Source organism: Pongo abelii, chromosome 12 (assembly GCF_028885655.2).
Source record: "Pongo abelii isolate AG06213 chromosome 12, NHGRI_mPonAbe1-v2.0_pri, whole genome shotgun sequence".
Lineage (NCBI taxonomy): Eukaryota > Metazoa > Chordata > Mammalia > Primates > Hominidae > Pongo > Pongo abelii.
Genome location: NC_071997.2, coordinates 103615959 through 103631951, shown reverse-complemented (window position 1 = coordinate 103631951; position 15993 = coordinate 103615959). Strand labels below are relative to the sequence as shown.

Here is a 15993-nt window from a genome sequence, read left to right as displayed (position 1 = left end):
TAGGCAGTAGATCTTTGGGGGAAGTGAAGCTTCAAGGATTTTTATATAATATATCTCCTTGGTGTTTCTTCTTAAGATAGTATCTTTCATACCACCTCATCTGGTTTTAAAAAATAAGTTGAGCAGAAACAAAGTCCTCATAAAATTCCAGGTATCATTATGTGAAATGGCTTTTCTTATGCGCTGGAAGAAGTTGCTCGGTGTGCCTTTTAGTGGATGGGAAATGGGATACTAATCTTTAAATGAGAGATAACATACATGGCATAATCACATTCATGAGACTAGAACTACGATCGCAATCTGGGAATCTTGTCTAGTTTTCCCTTACAACTAGAATGTTGTGACTATCTCTTGGCAAATTGAAGTTTTTACATCCATTTCTCCCTCAGTTTCTTTTTCTTAGTGAATCATTACATATTTGTTTAGTATTAATTTCCTTCTGTGATATATTTGACATAATTTTCTTCATATTTATGGTGATACAGAATTTAACATACAATACTTTGTAGTTTATAAAGTATCTTCACTTAAGTGTTGTTTCATTTGATCCTAATAAATATTGATCAGGTAAGCTGGAAAATAATAACTATTACAAACATTTGTTGAGCATTTAGTAAGTGGGTAGGCTCTGTACAGTGTACTTTAGATGCATACCTCATTAATTCCCCCAGACTCTGTGAACTATAAGTTATTAGGATCATTCCCATTTTGCAGATGAAGAAACAGGTTTCAAAGAGATAAGTGATTTAGCTAAAGTCATACAGCTAATTAGCCAAGGAGCTGGACTCAGCCCAGGTGTGTTATTTTGTAATTGTTTTTTTTGTAAGCCCTTGCTTTTAGATGGTTTGTTCTTTTTTTTTTGTATTTATTTTATAAATGAAGAAAAGTAGTAACTACGAATAGTGCTTATACATGCTGGGGTCTGTTTGCAGGGCTCTTCATGTATTAATCTGTTTACTGCTCTTCAGTAACCCTGTGGTACAGGCACCATGTTCCATAGATGAGGAAAGTAAGTCATAAGGGGTGACATGTGCTGTGCTCTCAGCTGAGGATTTGAACTCAGGTAGTCTAGTATCAGCATGCGTGCCCTTAACTGTAATCCTATAATGGTTAGAAGAGCTTCAGGGACCTTCTTCAGGACATATATCTTGTAAATAATTGGTTTGGGAGTAAAATGCATGCTGAGTTACCAGTCAGTCTTCTGTGTTCTCATGTTACTTTGGGCATATCTTCATCAAGACATTGCAGCAGTCTCTTATAAGTTTTGTTTGTTTCCTAGTCATGAGGACTGGGATTCTGCTTTTCATGTTTGATTACTCAGTGTACATAGTTTGGCATATTTTAGGCACAGTAAATATTGATCCAATCTGATTCCTAGTTCAGTGGTTTTATGCTGTAACAGCTTTTTCCTCCTCCTCTGTGTTGTAAAGCCACTTTCTCATGGTTTCATCTTTCTTTCTTTGTTTCTGGAGCACACGTTTTTTACTTTTTTTTGATTGCCTTCTATTTGGTTTTCTTTAAGGTGGTGCATTTAAAAAGCAGCCCCCTCTTAAAAAAAATAGGGCTGTCTCTAAATGAACTGCTATCTCAATCCAGCTGTCTTCCTGTCATCTTCTGATTGTCTCATTCATCATCATCAAATACTATTAAGTGTCTTTTAGCACTTATGCTGTGCTAGGCATTCTATAAGCAAATAAAACAGACATGGTCCCTGATTTTGAGTCGTTTCTAATCTGAACCAGCTTTGGAACTCTTGAAAGATACCACTGATCTTCAAGATGGAGGAATTTTAAACTAGGGACTGCTTGAGGACAGTCTTAATAAGGTAGTGGCCAGTCACAATCACACCTTGCATCTTCTTCCTTCTCAGGACTATAGCTGGCCTTTCCCGCCACCCCTTTCTGTTTGTAAAATGTGCTTCCTATCCCAGAATCTTTGCACATGTTATTTTTTCTGCTTGGATGGCTTTCTACACCCACCTACTATTGCCTAACTTTCACTTAGTTAATACCTTTTCTTTTGCTAATATATGAATCAGTCAAAACTTCTTTAAAGAAACTCTAAGACAACTCATTGACTAGGTTAATCACACATACACACACACACACACACACATTGCTGAAGTGATCTTCATTAGCATAGTATTCACTTTCTTAGTTCTTACTGTTATTAGGCACTTACTACTAATGAACTGATTACTTCTAGAATTCACTCCCTCTCAACTGTCTGTTACTGCTTCATTCAAATATCCGTTCTCTTCATAAAATCATATTCTTTGTGTCCATCAGTCTCTCATTGCAGTATGTTGTATATCATGTAAAAATGATGCCTATGAATTGTAATGTGAAATTGCAAATATTGCAAGAGTTGAAGGATTTCTTGATGGTAATAAGATATGCTGGAGGAAGTGATTGACAAATGAAGGCTTTCCAGATTTAGGTCACTAAACAGTTGAAAGAAAATGAGCCTGTCAGGATTGACTTTTTAAAAATAAAGAATGATTTGAATATCAAAAAATGAAGGAAAATCCGTTGGGAAAGTGACCTTTATGATTGTGGCTTAGAGTCAAATATAAAGTAAAAGATGTTGAATTGTATTAGCCGTATAGTTTTACCAGAAAAATCACGCACACAACTCAGCCAATATCTTTCAACTTAAGAATTAGTGCCTTTTTCACAATATTAATCTAACATTTGTTAAGTTTAATATAAAATAAACTTATTTTCATATTTTTTAGTTTCACCTTTAAAGATGAGGTTACAGAGAAATAAATTCAGGTCCATATTTTTGGTGAATTCACTTGAATTTTTTTCTACACTAATTATCTTTAGATAGTGAGAACCTCTTCTATTTAATTATTGTTTTTCTTCCATGCCAGATGGAAACTCATTCCTGGCTTAAAATGGACCGTCAATAAATATTTGTCTAATGAATGACTACAATTGGTGTGAAAAACTTAGTTGATAACCAGTCTTAAACCTGAAGACCAGCTACTTCTAACGAGATGTCCTTTGTTTTATTCATAGAGTAACAGATTCCCTGGATACCCTTTCAGAAATTTCTTCAAATAAACAGAACCATTCTTATCCTGGTAAGACTACACAGTTTTGTGTTCCTAATCACTATTTCTTTGCTTTCATGTATTGAAAAATTTTTATTCTGAGGTATCGTATACAAAAGGGTCTATAAACTGCATTTGTATAGTTTGTGTAATAATAGAGCAAACATCTGTTACCTGTCCCCTGGCTGAAGAAGATGATGACCTGACCTGTAGAAACCCCTGAGTACCCCATCCCATCTCATCTGCCTTGCTCTTCATATACCCCATCCTCAGGTGAAGGAGTCTTGAATGGTACATTAATTATTCCCTTGATTCTCTTTATCACCCATATATAGATATATCAATAAATAATATGTGTTCAGTTTTGATTGTTTGCTATTTTGTTATTTAGCATTCCGTTAAAATATTCATTCCATAATTGATGGTTATTTGGGTTATATCCTGTTTCTTTTCTGTTACAAACTATGTTCTTGTGCACACTTGAGGAAGTTTCTCTAGGATTGCCAGGTGTGGGATACCTGTGTCCTCCACCTTCCTAGGTAATGCCTGTCTGTATTGCATACTCTATCTGTGATGGACCAGAGCCTCTTCTTCTCCTCAGCTCATTAGTACTTACCTTGTTTGATTTAGAAGTCTTTGCCTATCTGAAGGGCTTAAATGGTATTTCATTATGGTTTTAATTTGCATTTTCTAGATTACAAATGAGGATGAGCCTGTTTTCATGCTTATGGGCCATATGCATTTCCTCTATATGAAGTACCTGTTCAAGTTTCTTGCCCATTTTCAGGGGGTAGTTTGTCTTTATCTTATTAATTTGTAGGCTTCTTTGTGTATTTTAGGGACAAACATTTTGTCAATTTCATGTGTGGCAAATATCTTGCCCAGGTCGTTACTTGTTTTTTAATCTTTTTATTTATTATTTTTGGTATCTTTAGATTAGCAGAACTCCTTAATTTTTTGTAGTCAAAATAGCAAAACAGGTTATGGTTATGGTTTGCCTTTTTTTTTTTTTTTTTTTTTTTTTTGAGATGGAGTCTCGCTCTGTCGCCCAGGCTGGAGTGCAGTGGCGTGATCTCGGCTCACCGCAAGCTCCGCCTCCCAGGTTCACACCATTCTCCTGCCTCAGCCTCCCGAGTAGCTTGGACTACAGGCGCCTGCCACCGTGTCCAGCTAATTTTTTGTATTTTTAGTAGAGACGGGGTTTCACCGTGTTAGCCAGGATGGTCTCGATGTCCTGACCTCGTGATCCGCCCACCTCGGCCTCCCAAAGTGCTGGGATTACAGGCGTGAGCCACCGTACCTGGCCTGCACTTTTTGTTTTAAGAAATCTTTTCTTAAAATTGAAATTATGAAGATGTTTTCTTATATTGTTTTCTAAAAGATTTATATTTTTGTGTTTCCCATTTGTCAGTTTACTCAGAATTGATTTTGTGTATGGTAAGGATCTAATTTCTTTTTTTTTTTTTTGCATGGATAACCATCTATGAAAGAATGATTTGTATGATACCAATCCTTAAATAATTGTTGAGATTAATTTTATGGCCCACCCTAATAGGTATGTTGTTTTAATTTGAAATTCCCTAGTGTTTAAATTTGGAATTTTCTAAAGATGTTTGATGATGTATTAGTTGCTAGGGATGCTGTGACAAAGTACTACAGACTGGGTGGTTGAAACACAGAAATTTATTTTCTCACAATTTTGGAGGCTCTAGAAGTCTGAGATCAAGGTGTTGGCAGGTTTGGTTTATTCTAAGGCCTTTGTCTATGGCTTGTAGATGGCCTTCTATCTCTGGTGTCTTCATGTGGTCTTTTTCACTGTTTGTGTGTGTGTGTGTGTGTGTGTCTGTCCCACTCTCCTCATAAAGACACTAGTCATGTTGGATTAGAGCCCATCCATATGACCTCATTTAACTTAATTACTTCCAATTACGTATGACCTCATTTTAATGTAATTATCTCCAAATATAGTCACATTCTGAAATGCCAGAGGTTAGGACTTCAGCATGTGAGTTTTGGGGGGGCAAAATTCAGCCTGTAACAGATGCTGACTATCTTTTCATATGTTCATTTGCCATCTCTTTTTTGTATTTTTTATTGACATAGTTGTACATATTTTTGGGGTACATGTGATAATTTGATGCACGTATACAATGTGTAATCATTAAGTCAGGGTAATTGGGATATCTATCACCTCAAACATCGATCTTTTCTTTGTGTTGGGAATGTTATAATTCTTCTCTCCTAGCTGTTTTTAAATATACTTAAATATACAATGTTATTAACTATAATTTTCCCCCTCTGCTGTTGAATACTAGAACTTATCCCTTCTATTTAAGTGCATGTTTGTGCCCATTAGCCAACCTCTCCTACCTCTCTTTATCCCCCTTCCCACCCACACACCCCTCCCAGCCTTTGAGGCTAATCATTCTATTCTCTACCTTCACAAGATCCACTGTTTTAGCTCCTGCACGTGGGTGAGAACGTGTGATATTTGTCTTTCTGTGCCTGGCTTATTTCACTTAACCTCCAGTTCCATCCACGTTGCTGCAAGTGACAGGATTTCCTTCTTTTTATGGTGGAATAATATTCCACTGTATTATGTATATATACCATATTTTCTTTCTCCATTCATCCATTGGTGGACACTTAGGTGGATTCTATATCTTGGCTGTTGGGAATCGTGCTTCAGTAAACATGAGAGTGCTGCTATCTCTTCAATGTACTGATTTCCTTTCTTTTGGATATATACCAGCAGTGGAATTGCTGGATTATATGATAGTTCTATTTTTAGTTTTTTGAAGAACCTCCATCCTGTTTTTCCATGATGGCTGTAACTACTGCCTATTCCCAACAGCACAACAATGTCCCAATAACAGTGGTGCTGTATCTTCTTTGATGATGTGCCTGTTCACATCTTTTGCTCATTTTAAAATTCTGTTTGCTATTTTCTTGTTGTTCTTTGTATATTTTGAATACCAAACATGTATCAGACATGTGTTTTGCAAGTATTTTCCCCCAGTCTGTGGCTTGTCTTTTCATTCTCTTAACAGTGTATTTCACAGAGCAGAAGCTTTTAGTTTTAATGAAGTCTGAGTTATCAGTTTTTTATTTCGTGAATTGTGCTTTGGTGTTTTATCTAAAAGTCATCCTCAAACCCAAGATCACTCTGATTTTTGTCCTGTGTTATCTTCTAGGAGTTTTATAGTTTTGTGTCTTATAAGATCTATGATCCATTTTGAGTTAATTTTTGGGTAAGGTGTGATGTCTGTATCTAGATTTTTTTTTTCACATGTAAATGTCCAGTTGTTCGAGTATTATGTGTTGAAAAGACTGTCTTTTTTCCATTGAATTGCCTTTGCTCTTTTTTCAAAGATCAGTTGACTAATTTATACGGGGCTATTTCTGGGCTCTCTGTTCTGTTTCATTGATCTATTTGTCTAATCTTTTGCCGGTACCACACTGTCTTGATTACTGTAGCTTTATAGTAATTCTTCAGGTTGAGTAGTGTCAATCCTCTGGTTTTGATCTGCTTCTTCAATGTTGTGTTGGTTATTCTGGGCCTTTCACCTGTGTATATAAACTTCATAATCAGTTTGTTAATATCCATAAAATAACTTGCTAGGATTTTAATTGGGATTGCATTGACTATATGATCAAGTTGGGAAGAACTGACATGTTAATATTTAGTCTTTTTACCTATAAACATGGACTATCTCTCCATTTGTTTATATCTTCTTTGATTTCTTCCATCAGAGTTTTATAGTTTTCCTCATAGAGACTTTGTACATGTTTTGTTAGATTTATACCTATGTATTTAATTGTTTGGCATTAATGTAAGTGGTGTTGCTTTCATAATAATATGTTTTTTTACCTTATACCAGCTTTCTTTTGGTTAAGTATTTGCCGAATATATCTTTTTCTGTCCATTGACTTGTAACCTTCCTATGTTCTTATGTTTTTAGAATATTTCTAAATGGCATATAGTTAGGTTTTCCTTTTTTTTTTTTTTTTTTTTTTTTTGAAACGGAGTCTTGCTCTGTCGCCCAGGCTGGAGTACAGTGGCACGATCTTGGCTCACTGCAAGCTCCATCTCCCGGGTTCACGCCATCCTCCTGCCTCAGCCTCCCGAGTAGCTGGGACTATAGGCACCCGCCACCACGCCTGGCTAATTTTTTGTATTTTTAGTAGAAATGGGTTTTCACTATGTTAGCCAGGGTGGTCTCGATCTCCTGACCTCGTGATCTGCCCACCTCAGCCTCCCAAAATGCTGGGATTACAGGCGTGAACCACTGCACCTGGCCTAGGTTTTACTTTTTTAAAAAAAGTCTGACAATCTTTCTTTTAACCTGAGAGTCTTACTCATTTGCATTTATTGTAATTACTGATATACACTGATGATATTTTTATCTTATTTGTTTTCTGTTCACTTTTTTGTACTTAATAAGTGATTTTTATTTCTTGACTTTATTCTGGCTATATTCCCACCCTGTTTTTTTTTTCTCATTCTGTTTACTGCCTCTACTTGTGTAGAAGTTATAGTCTATGAATATGCTGCTTAGTAATTACTGTAGATAATTTAACATTGATACTTCGCAAAGTCTAAAGTTGATGATTTTTATCCTTTCTCAAATAATAGAAAATCATTAGAAACTGAGTTGTCCAGTTTGTATTTTATTTCTCCTATAAATTTGACATTATTGTAATAGTTTTATATTGTAACGTTACTCTCATATTTCCCAGTGTCTTTACTCATTAACCCTCAGAATTTCTACTTGGGATCATTTTTTAAATTTCATGTATATAAAATTTCTTTTAGAAAGGGTCTGTTGGGTAACAAACTCTTTGTTTTTGTCTTTTCCAATGATAATTTTACTGGGTGTAGAATTTTAGGTTGAAAGATACTTTCCCCCTGCATATTGACAGTATCGTTGTGCTGTTTTTGGCTTCTGTCATTGTTGATGAGACGTCATCTGTGAGTCTAACTAATTCGTATTGTTGTTTCACTATCATGTCTAGGTAGAGATTTCTTTTTGTTTATCCTGTTTATCCTTTTTGTTTGGCATTACGGATTTTTCTGTATCTGGGAGTTGATCAATTCTTTACAATTCTTATTTATTATAATTAAAATAGTTTCTCCTTTATTATTTTTCTTAGCTCCTTCTGAAACTCTGTTTAGTAGTATGTTGGACCTTCTCATTTTCTTTCCCATGCTCTCTCATATTTCTCACAACTTGTCACTCTAGACTATATTTTGGATATCTTTAGACCCATCATTCTGTTTCTTGATTCTCTCTTCAGCTATGTTTATTCTGCTGCTTAATCCAGCCATAAAGTTTTAAAATTATAAAAATTGTCTTTTTTTCTTTTTTCAAATCTGCTTGCGACTTACCATTGCAATTCTTTCCCCATATTTTCAAATTTTTCTTTTATGTCTTTAAATATTTAAAGTATTATCTTTTATTTTGTGTTAAATAATTCAGTATCTAAAGCCTTTGTGAGTCTGATTCTGCCATCTGTTTCTGTTGAGACTAACTTATGGTTTGCCTTCTTTCCTCGTGAGTTTTGTAATTTATTCTTGTGAGATGCTTGTTTTGCTTAGAATTTTATATATAAAAATTCTTTGAGGCCTGGGTTGATGCTTCCAGAGAAGATTGTATCTACCTGTGCCAGTTGCCTGGAGGCACTGCCAACCTGGGACTTTAATTTATAGTCTCTGCAACATATTTTTGTATTACAAGATAACATGAATTTCATTCATGGTAACAAATTCTGAGGGGAGAAAATTTTGTCTCCTACTGAGGATTAAGGTTGACATAAGTGACTTTCCTTTGTCTTCATCTGAACGGTGTTTCGTTTTGTTTCTCATTTCATGAGAGTGAGCTGTTTGGGATCCTCACTTTAACCAAGAATCTTTTGTGAGAATCTCCATTTGGAGGCCCTGGGCTTTATTTTCTTCCCTGTCTCCTGTGCAGCCAGTAAGGTGAAAGCCCAGGTTCTCTGGAATTAATTGGAAAGCCTGCTGGTATAAGATGGTCAATTACTTTGGTGCTTGGAGGCCTCTGATGGTTTACCTTTTTTGTTTTCAGCCACTTTGAAATTGTGCCTTTTGTGTCAGCTCGATAGTATTTTTTGAAAATCATAGTTTTAAACTAAAATTGTGTCAATCAAAAGATTCATTCAGCACATTTGGTCTGCCATAACTGGCCAGGCTGGAAATCTTGTTTCTTTTTAAAAACATCTTTTTAAAAATTTACCTCTTGTGAAGTGTTTTTATTTCTGTTGTATTATTTGGAGAGGCCAACAATCAAAATCTCTGAAGTTAATTGTTCAACGTTTTATAAATGATTGTATCTTTTAAACCACTCTATCTTTTTTATATGATTATCAAGATTATCATATTTGATAGTAAAAATAATCAGCTTTATAAATGTGTAATTCAATTTTATTTGATTTTTAAGAAATCTTATAATGAAATTCTCCAAAAGTAATGTTATGCTCTTCACTTATTCATCTATGTGTATAGTTTGATCATGAAAGTAAAGATGAAAATTTGTTAAGAAATCTAAACTACCGTTATATTCTGTATACTTACCTTTTCTGCTTTCTTTTCTTTTTGTTTTTAAATGAGATAGGATCTGACTGTATTGCCCAGGCTGGTCTTGGACTCCTAAGTTCAAGCAGTCTTCCCACTTGGCCTCCCAAAGTGCTGGGATTACAGGTGTGAGCCACCATGCCAGCCTGCTTTCTGTTTTGAAAGAAACATTTAATATAATAGAACATCTATAGAAGAAGTGATAAAATATCATTTTAAATAAGGACTGAAAGCTTATATTTTTCCTCTTCTAACCCCAACTTTCATATTTAGGTTTTAGGAGAAGTTTTAGCACAACTTCTGCTTCTTCCCAAAAGGAGATTAACAGAAGAAATGCTTTTGCCAAGTGAGTATTAAGAAGATTTAGAAAAACACCTTTCAAGATGAACATGATGGGATTCTGTGAAGAAAGAAAAGTGGAGTGCTGTATCTTTTGCATTGCTTGGTAGAGTTTTAACACGTAGGAGAAAAGGTGTGATAAGTGTATTGAGAAGAGTTCTTCCTCCCTCCTTTGCAAGCGCAATTAAAAATGTCACCAGTGACTAAAACTACTGCACTGCATATATTTTATCTTCATAGAAGTTAGAACTGTTAATAAAAGTTAAAGGAATTTACATATTGTCTTTTCATTAAGTAGGGTGGATTGCTTTTAAACTCTCCTTAAGTAATCAGAGATTTGATTTAATATTGTCAGTGATACATGAAAGAAATGTAAGGTGTAATCTTACAGTTATTTTGAAAAATGCTCCCAATTCCTCTTAAGAGTATAATGCTCAAAAAAGCCTTTTTTTGTTGTTTTGTTGTAGAGAGAATGCCCTTTTCTCTTTTTCATTTTTGTTTATCTCCCCGAGACCCACTTCACTACCTCCCAGTGGTTTTCTGAAGCATTTTCACTTTAGAGCAATATGAGGCTCTTCTAGACTGATTGGGTTTAGAGGTTCTTTTTTTAAAATGCTGCCAGTTAATCTATGAATAATACCCTGGGGGAAAAGGCTTAGCTGCTTAGGGAAGTACACGTGCTTGTTTAAGTAATGGGACCCTAGGAGCCACCAGAAGTTAGAGCCCAGAGGCCAGAACTTGATGTCCCACTGGGGATAGGCAGGTCATTTGTTTACCTTCTGGCATGAAGGTATTGGCAAGCTTCACAGAGATCTGAAATTTCATGGGAGAAACCTGGCTCATCCTGAGGACTGTTAGGTACTGTTGAGAGGGTTGGGTGGGGCTGTTTTTCTCCCTTCCTCAAAACCATCACCAATTTTGAGAATTTTGAAGGTCTTCTTGCTTGAGTAGCTGAAGGAGTTTAAGGGCAGTCAGTTTATGCTCCCGTTTATTGAAGATATTCAAGAGTTCTTAGGCAGAATGGAAGAAGCTGCTAAGAAGAAACACCCAGGAAATAAAGGATTCTGAAGGGGGAGAGGTGTCCAAATCAGTGTTGAGATGTTGGTGAGTGGAAGAACATGATACAGAGAAGCAAGGGAAGGAGAAAACAATCTGAGCCCTGGGAATTATACTACAGGTATGGTTATACACAAGACACTCTGAAGACGTGAGGTAGAAATATCAGTACTTCCCTGTTTTCTCTAAAAATAAAAAAGCTTTAGTAATATTTATACAGGTTAACACTAGTCCCTTAAAACTGTACTTTTATTGAGGATAGAGAATAAAATTTTTTTTCTTTTTGAGACAGAGTCTCACTCTGTCACCTAGGCCTGGAGTACAGTGGTGTGATCTCGGCTCACTGCAAGCTCCGCCTCCCGGGTTCACGCCATTCTCCTGCCTCAGCCTCCCGAGCAGCTGGGACTACAGGCGCCCGCCACCACACCCGGCTAATTTTTTGTATTTTTAGTAGAGACGGTTTCACTGTGTTAGCCAGGATGGTCTCGATCTCCTGACCTTGTGATCCGCCCACCTTGGCCTCCCAAAGTGTTGGGATTACAGGCGTGAGCCACCATGCCCGGCCGAGAATAAACTTTTTAAATTATTTATTTATCTGTTTTTACTCATAAAGTGTGCGACCAAAATGTTTGGTGATCATTGTTCTCAGAAACAAAAGAAAGGATTTCAGGTGCTGGCAGGCACTAGGACATTTGTCCCTGCTCTTAGGGGTGAGGGAGACAGGGCAGTGCTCGATGGCCTTCTGCCAAGGGGCCAGAGTTGATTGTGTGTTGTGCTGTTGTTAACCTGGAGACGTGATGTGTTCTGAGGCACGTGTGTTGAGAAAGTGTGTTTCTTGAGATTCATCAAACTCTGCCCCATGTCCTTGCTTATTCGTACGGAAATAAATGATACTTTGAGAAGAAATGTGGATAATCTAGTCAGAGATGGTGGACATTCTTGGGTAGAAACTTGAAGGCCTTGTAGGGCACGTTTGGCCCCTGTGAGTGAAAGCAAGCTGGGAGAGGAGAAGGAACAGATTTTTCTAGATCACGTATAGAAATGGTAGTGAGGAATGCGTTTCATCCCAAGGATAACATGGCAGAAAGGGGGAGGGAAGCAGCTCTGTCTTCAGAACACTGTATGTCCAGTGCCAAGGATGAGCTTGAGATTGTACCATGGTCATCACAGGGACCTGATAGGCATGAGGCGTCGATTCTCCTTCACTCTGCGGATGTCTACATCCCCCCTGGGATCTGTCTTCTGTTCCGTTGTTACCAACTCACTTCAGCTCTTCTCCATGTTATCACCAGGGCCTGCTCAAAAATCCTCACTGGGTCTTGTCTGTGGAATCTGGCTCATTGGCATGGTTTGGTCAGCCCAAATTTGATTGTCTTTAGGCAGAACTGATACCATCCAGTTGGCCACAGGTCTGTCCTCTCACATCATGTGCTTGGGTTTGTTTTCTGCCTGTCCCTTAAAGCTTTCGAATTCTCAAACACAGAATGAAGTCCAGATTCGTTGGCCCAGCATTTGAAGACCTACGCGATTGGCTCCTGTGTTTCCCTGACTTTTTTTTCATGGTAATATCCTCACAGGTGATTGCAGTTCTCTAAACTGTATGCTTTTCAGTAATATAAAAAGTAATACATAGTTTGGCCAGGCACAGTGGCTCATGCCTATGATGTCAACACTTTGGGAGGCTGAGGCGGGAGGATCACTTGAGGTCAGGAGATGGAGATCATCTTGGCCAACATGGTGAAAGCCTGTGTCTATTAAACTACAAAAAAATTAGCCAGGTGTGGTGGCTTGCACCTGTAGTCCCAGCTACTCAGGAGGCTGAGGCAGGGGAATCACTTGAACCTGGGAGGCAGGGGTTTCATTGAGCCAAGATCATGCCACTGCACTCTATCCTGGCAACAGGGTAAGACTCAGTCTCAAAAAAACCAAAAATACAAAAATTAGCTGGGCATGGTGGCAGGCACCTGTAATCCCAGCTACTTGGGGTGCTGAGGCAGGAGGATCACTTGAACCTGGGGGGCAGAGGTTGCAGTGAGCCTAGATTGCTCCACTGCACTCCGGCCTGTGTGACAGAGCAAGACTCTGTTTCAAAAAAAAAAGTAATATATATATTTTTCTCAGACGATGATCTCTGCATTTCCTTTTCTGTGTGCCTATCTTTCAAGCTGGCAGAAATGTCATTTCCCCACTAACGTGTCTTTCCTGAGGCTTTAAGGGCGAAGAGACGTCTTCCTCTTCTGAGCTCATTCTGCACTGTATACAGTCTTTATTGTAGTATTTATAACATTTTACTGATTATTATGTACAAATACCTAGAACGTAGCCCCATGCCTGCCATTTCATAGGTGGCCAATAAATATTTTTGAATGAGTAAACAGAGCTCTCAAACATACCGTAATTCTTTTTTTTTTTTTTTTTTGAGACGGAGTCTCGCTCTGTCGCCCAGGCTGGAGTGCAGTGGCACAATCTCGGCTCACTGCAAGCCCCACCTCCCGGGTTCAGGCCATTCTCCTGCCTCAGCCTCCCGAGTAGCTGGGACTACAGGCGCCCGCCACCACGCCCGGCTAATTTTTTGTTTTTTTAGTAGAGACGGGGTTTCACTGTGTTAGCCAGGATGGTCTCGATCTCCTGACCTCGTGATCCACCCGCCTCTGCCTCCCAAAGTGCTGGGATTACAGGCGTGAGCCACCGCGCCCGGCCAAACATACCGTAATTCTAAGTGTCTCAATTCTCTGGCTTTTGAGCTTTGACATACCTTGAATCAAATAAATCATTCTTATTAGAATGTTAAGTGTTTACCCAAGCCATTAATTTTTGGTTTAGATGTTGAATCCATTATTTACTTGTTTCTTTAAAAGCTTTTTTGATTATGAAAGTTGTACAATATTTGAAAAATGAAGAAAAACCAAATGTAAAAAGGTCATCTGTAATTTTGTTACCTAGATGAGATTGTCACTGTTAGCATTTGGTATATACTTTTCCAATTGTTTTCCTAATGCATGTGTCTGAATTTTTTTTTTTTTTTTTTTTGAGACAGAGTTTCGCTCTTGTTGCCCAAGCTGGAGTGCAATGGTGTGATCTTGGTCACTGCAACCTCTGCCTCCTGGGTTCAAGTGATTCTCCTGCCTCAGCCTCCTGAGTAGCTGGGATTACAGGCCCGTGCCACCATGCCCAGATAATTTTTTTGTATTTTTAGTAGAAACGGGGTTTCACCATGTTAGCCAGGCTGGTCTCGAATTCCTGACCTCAGGTGATCCGCCTGCCTCAGCCTCCCAAAATTCAAGGATTACAGGTGTGTGTGCACCACCGTGCCTGGCCATGTGTCTGAATTTTTAAGCAAAGGGAGATGAATCATATTCCATATACCCATTTCAAAGCTTTCCTCCTGTATATCGTCCTCATATTCCCATATTCTTTAATAGCTTCCTTCAGCATGACTTTTGCAATGTTTTTAAAGACTGTGCTGTGATATGAAAACATTTTTATGGCACAATAATAAATGAAAAAAATCAGAATTTAACTAGTAATAGATGCCAGACTTCTAAAACATGTATTGAACCTCTCCCCTTCCTTACTCCCCAATACTTCCTATCTCTTTCTCTACATATATGTGTGTGTGTGAGTGTGTTTTTCAATATTTATTTATTTATTTGACAGAGTCTTGCTCTGTCGCCCAGGCTGGAGAACAGTGGCACTATCTCAACTCACTGAAACCTCCGCCTCCCGAGTTCAAGCGATTCTCGTGCCTCAGCCTCTTGAGTAGCTGGGATTACAGGTGCCTGCCACTATGCCCCTTTAAGTTTTGTATTTCTTGTACAGCCAGGGTTTCACCATGCTGGCCAGGCTGGTCTGAAACTCCTGGCCTTAAGTGATCTGCCTGCCTCAGCCTCCCAAAGTGCTGGGATTATAGGCATGAGCCGCTGCACCCAGCCTCTTTTTTTCAGTTTATGCATTAAAGGTCTTTATTTGCAGTTTATTTTAATATAGAGGAGTGGTGAGAGTCATATCCTTTTTCTCAGCTAACCAATTTTTACAGCACTCCTACTTCAATGTTCACTCCTTTTTCACTGCTTCGAAGTTTTACTTTTTAATCACATGTAAAATAATTCTGTGTATTTTTCATTTTTCTAAAATATGTTTTCTGTGTCATTTAAAACTACATTCTTATGCCAGAGCCACATTGTTTTAACTATTTTAACTTTATAATTTAACCTCACGGCAGCGTAAACCTTGCCTCGTTATTTTTCAACCTTTTCTTAATTGCCAGTACCCATTCTGTTCGTGAAGAGAGCCTGGCCTTTGTGCTTCTACAGCCGTGGATCTGAGCCTCATCTTTGCTCTTTTCATCTCTCTGACCTTAGGCACATAGCTTAGTTTTTCTGAGCCTCAGAGTCTTCTTCCATTATAAGGAGGTAATAATCCCATCTTCACTGGTTTGGGTGAGATCGAAAGAGATAATGTATGTGAAGTGTTAGGTACCTAGTAAGTGTTCAGGAAATGATAGCTATTGTCATTATTCATGTGAAAATTACAGTAATTTTGTTGGGTTACAAAAAACATCCATTTGGGGAGAATTAACCTGTATACATTTCTATTTAGTAACAGAGCTCTTCCATGTATGTTCTTCAGTAAAGATGTATGCTTTTTCTTATAGGTATTACATGTTTCTTTATTAAATTTATTTTTGTATTTGTGCATTTGACATGTAAATAATTTGAGACTATTTTCTAATTAGAATTCTATCACTTACTGGCAGATGTGGCTTAGAATAAATCTCTGAGCCTCAGTTTTCCTATCCATTAAAATTAGTCATCTTCCTTTTTTACAGGGTGGTTAATAGGAACAAATGAGACATTGTGTGTGACAGTGTATTAAAAATATAGAAAGTGAAATGAAATATGAAATAAGTAAGACCCAGATTCTGTTCACAACAAGATCCTGTGTA

At 37.6% G+C, this 15993-nt stretch overlaps 1 protein-coding gene across 12 annotated transcripts in view; it reads left to right on the top strand.

Moving 5' to 3' along the window:
* The window catches only part of CLIP4 (CAP-Gly domain containing linker protein family member 4), a 130399-nt gene that overhangs the window by 97517 nt on the left and 16889 nt on the right, over window positions 1-15993 (top strand). For all 12 annotated transcript variants that reach the window (XR_008522186.1, XM_063713477.1, XM_063713475.1 and 9 more), the window contains 2 exons: window positions 3027-3091; window positions 9927-9999. Coding sequence is in view for 11 of the 12 variants with exons in the window: in XM_063713477.1 (XP_063569547.1) it covers window positions 3027-3091; window positions 9927-9999 (138 nt within the window). In the remaining variant the exon portion in view is untranslated. The remainder of the gene's footprint in view (window positions 1-3026; window positions 3092-9926; window positions 10000-15993) is intronic.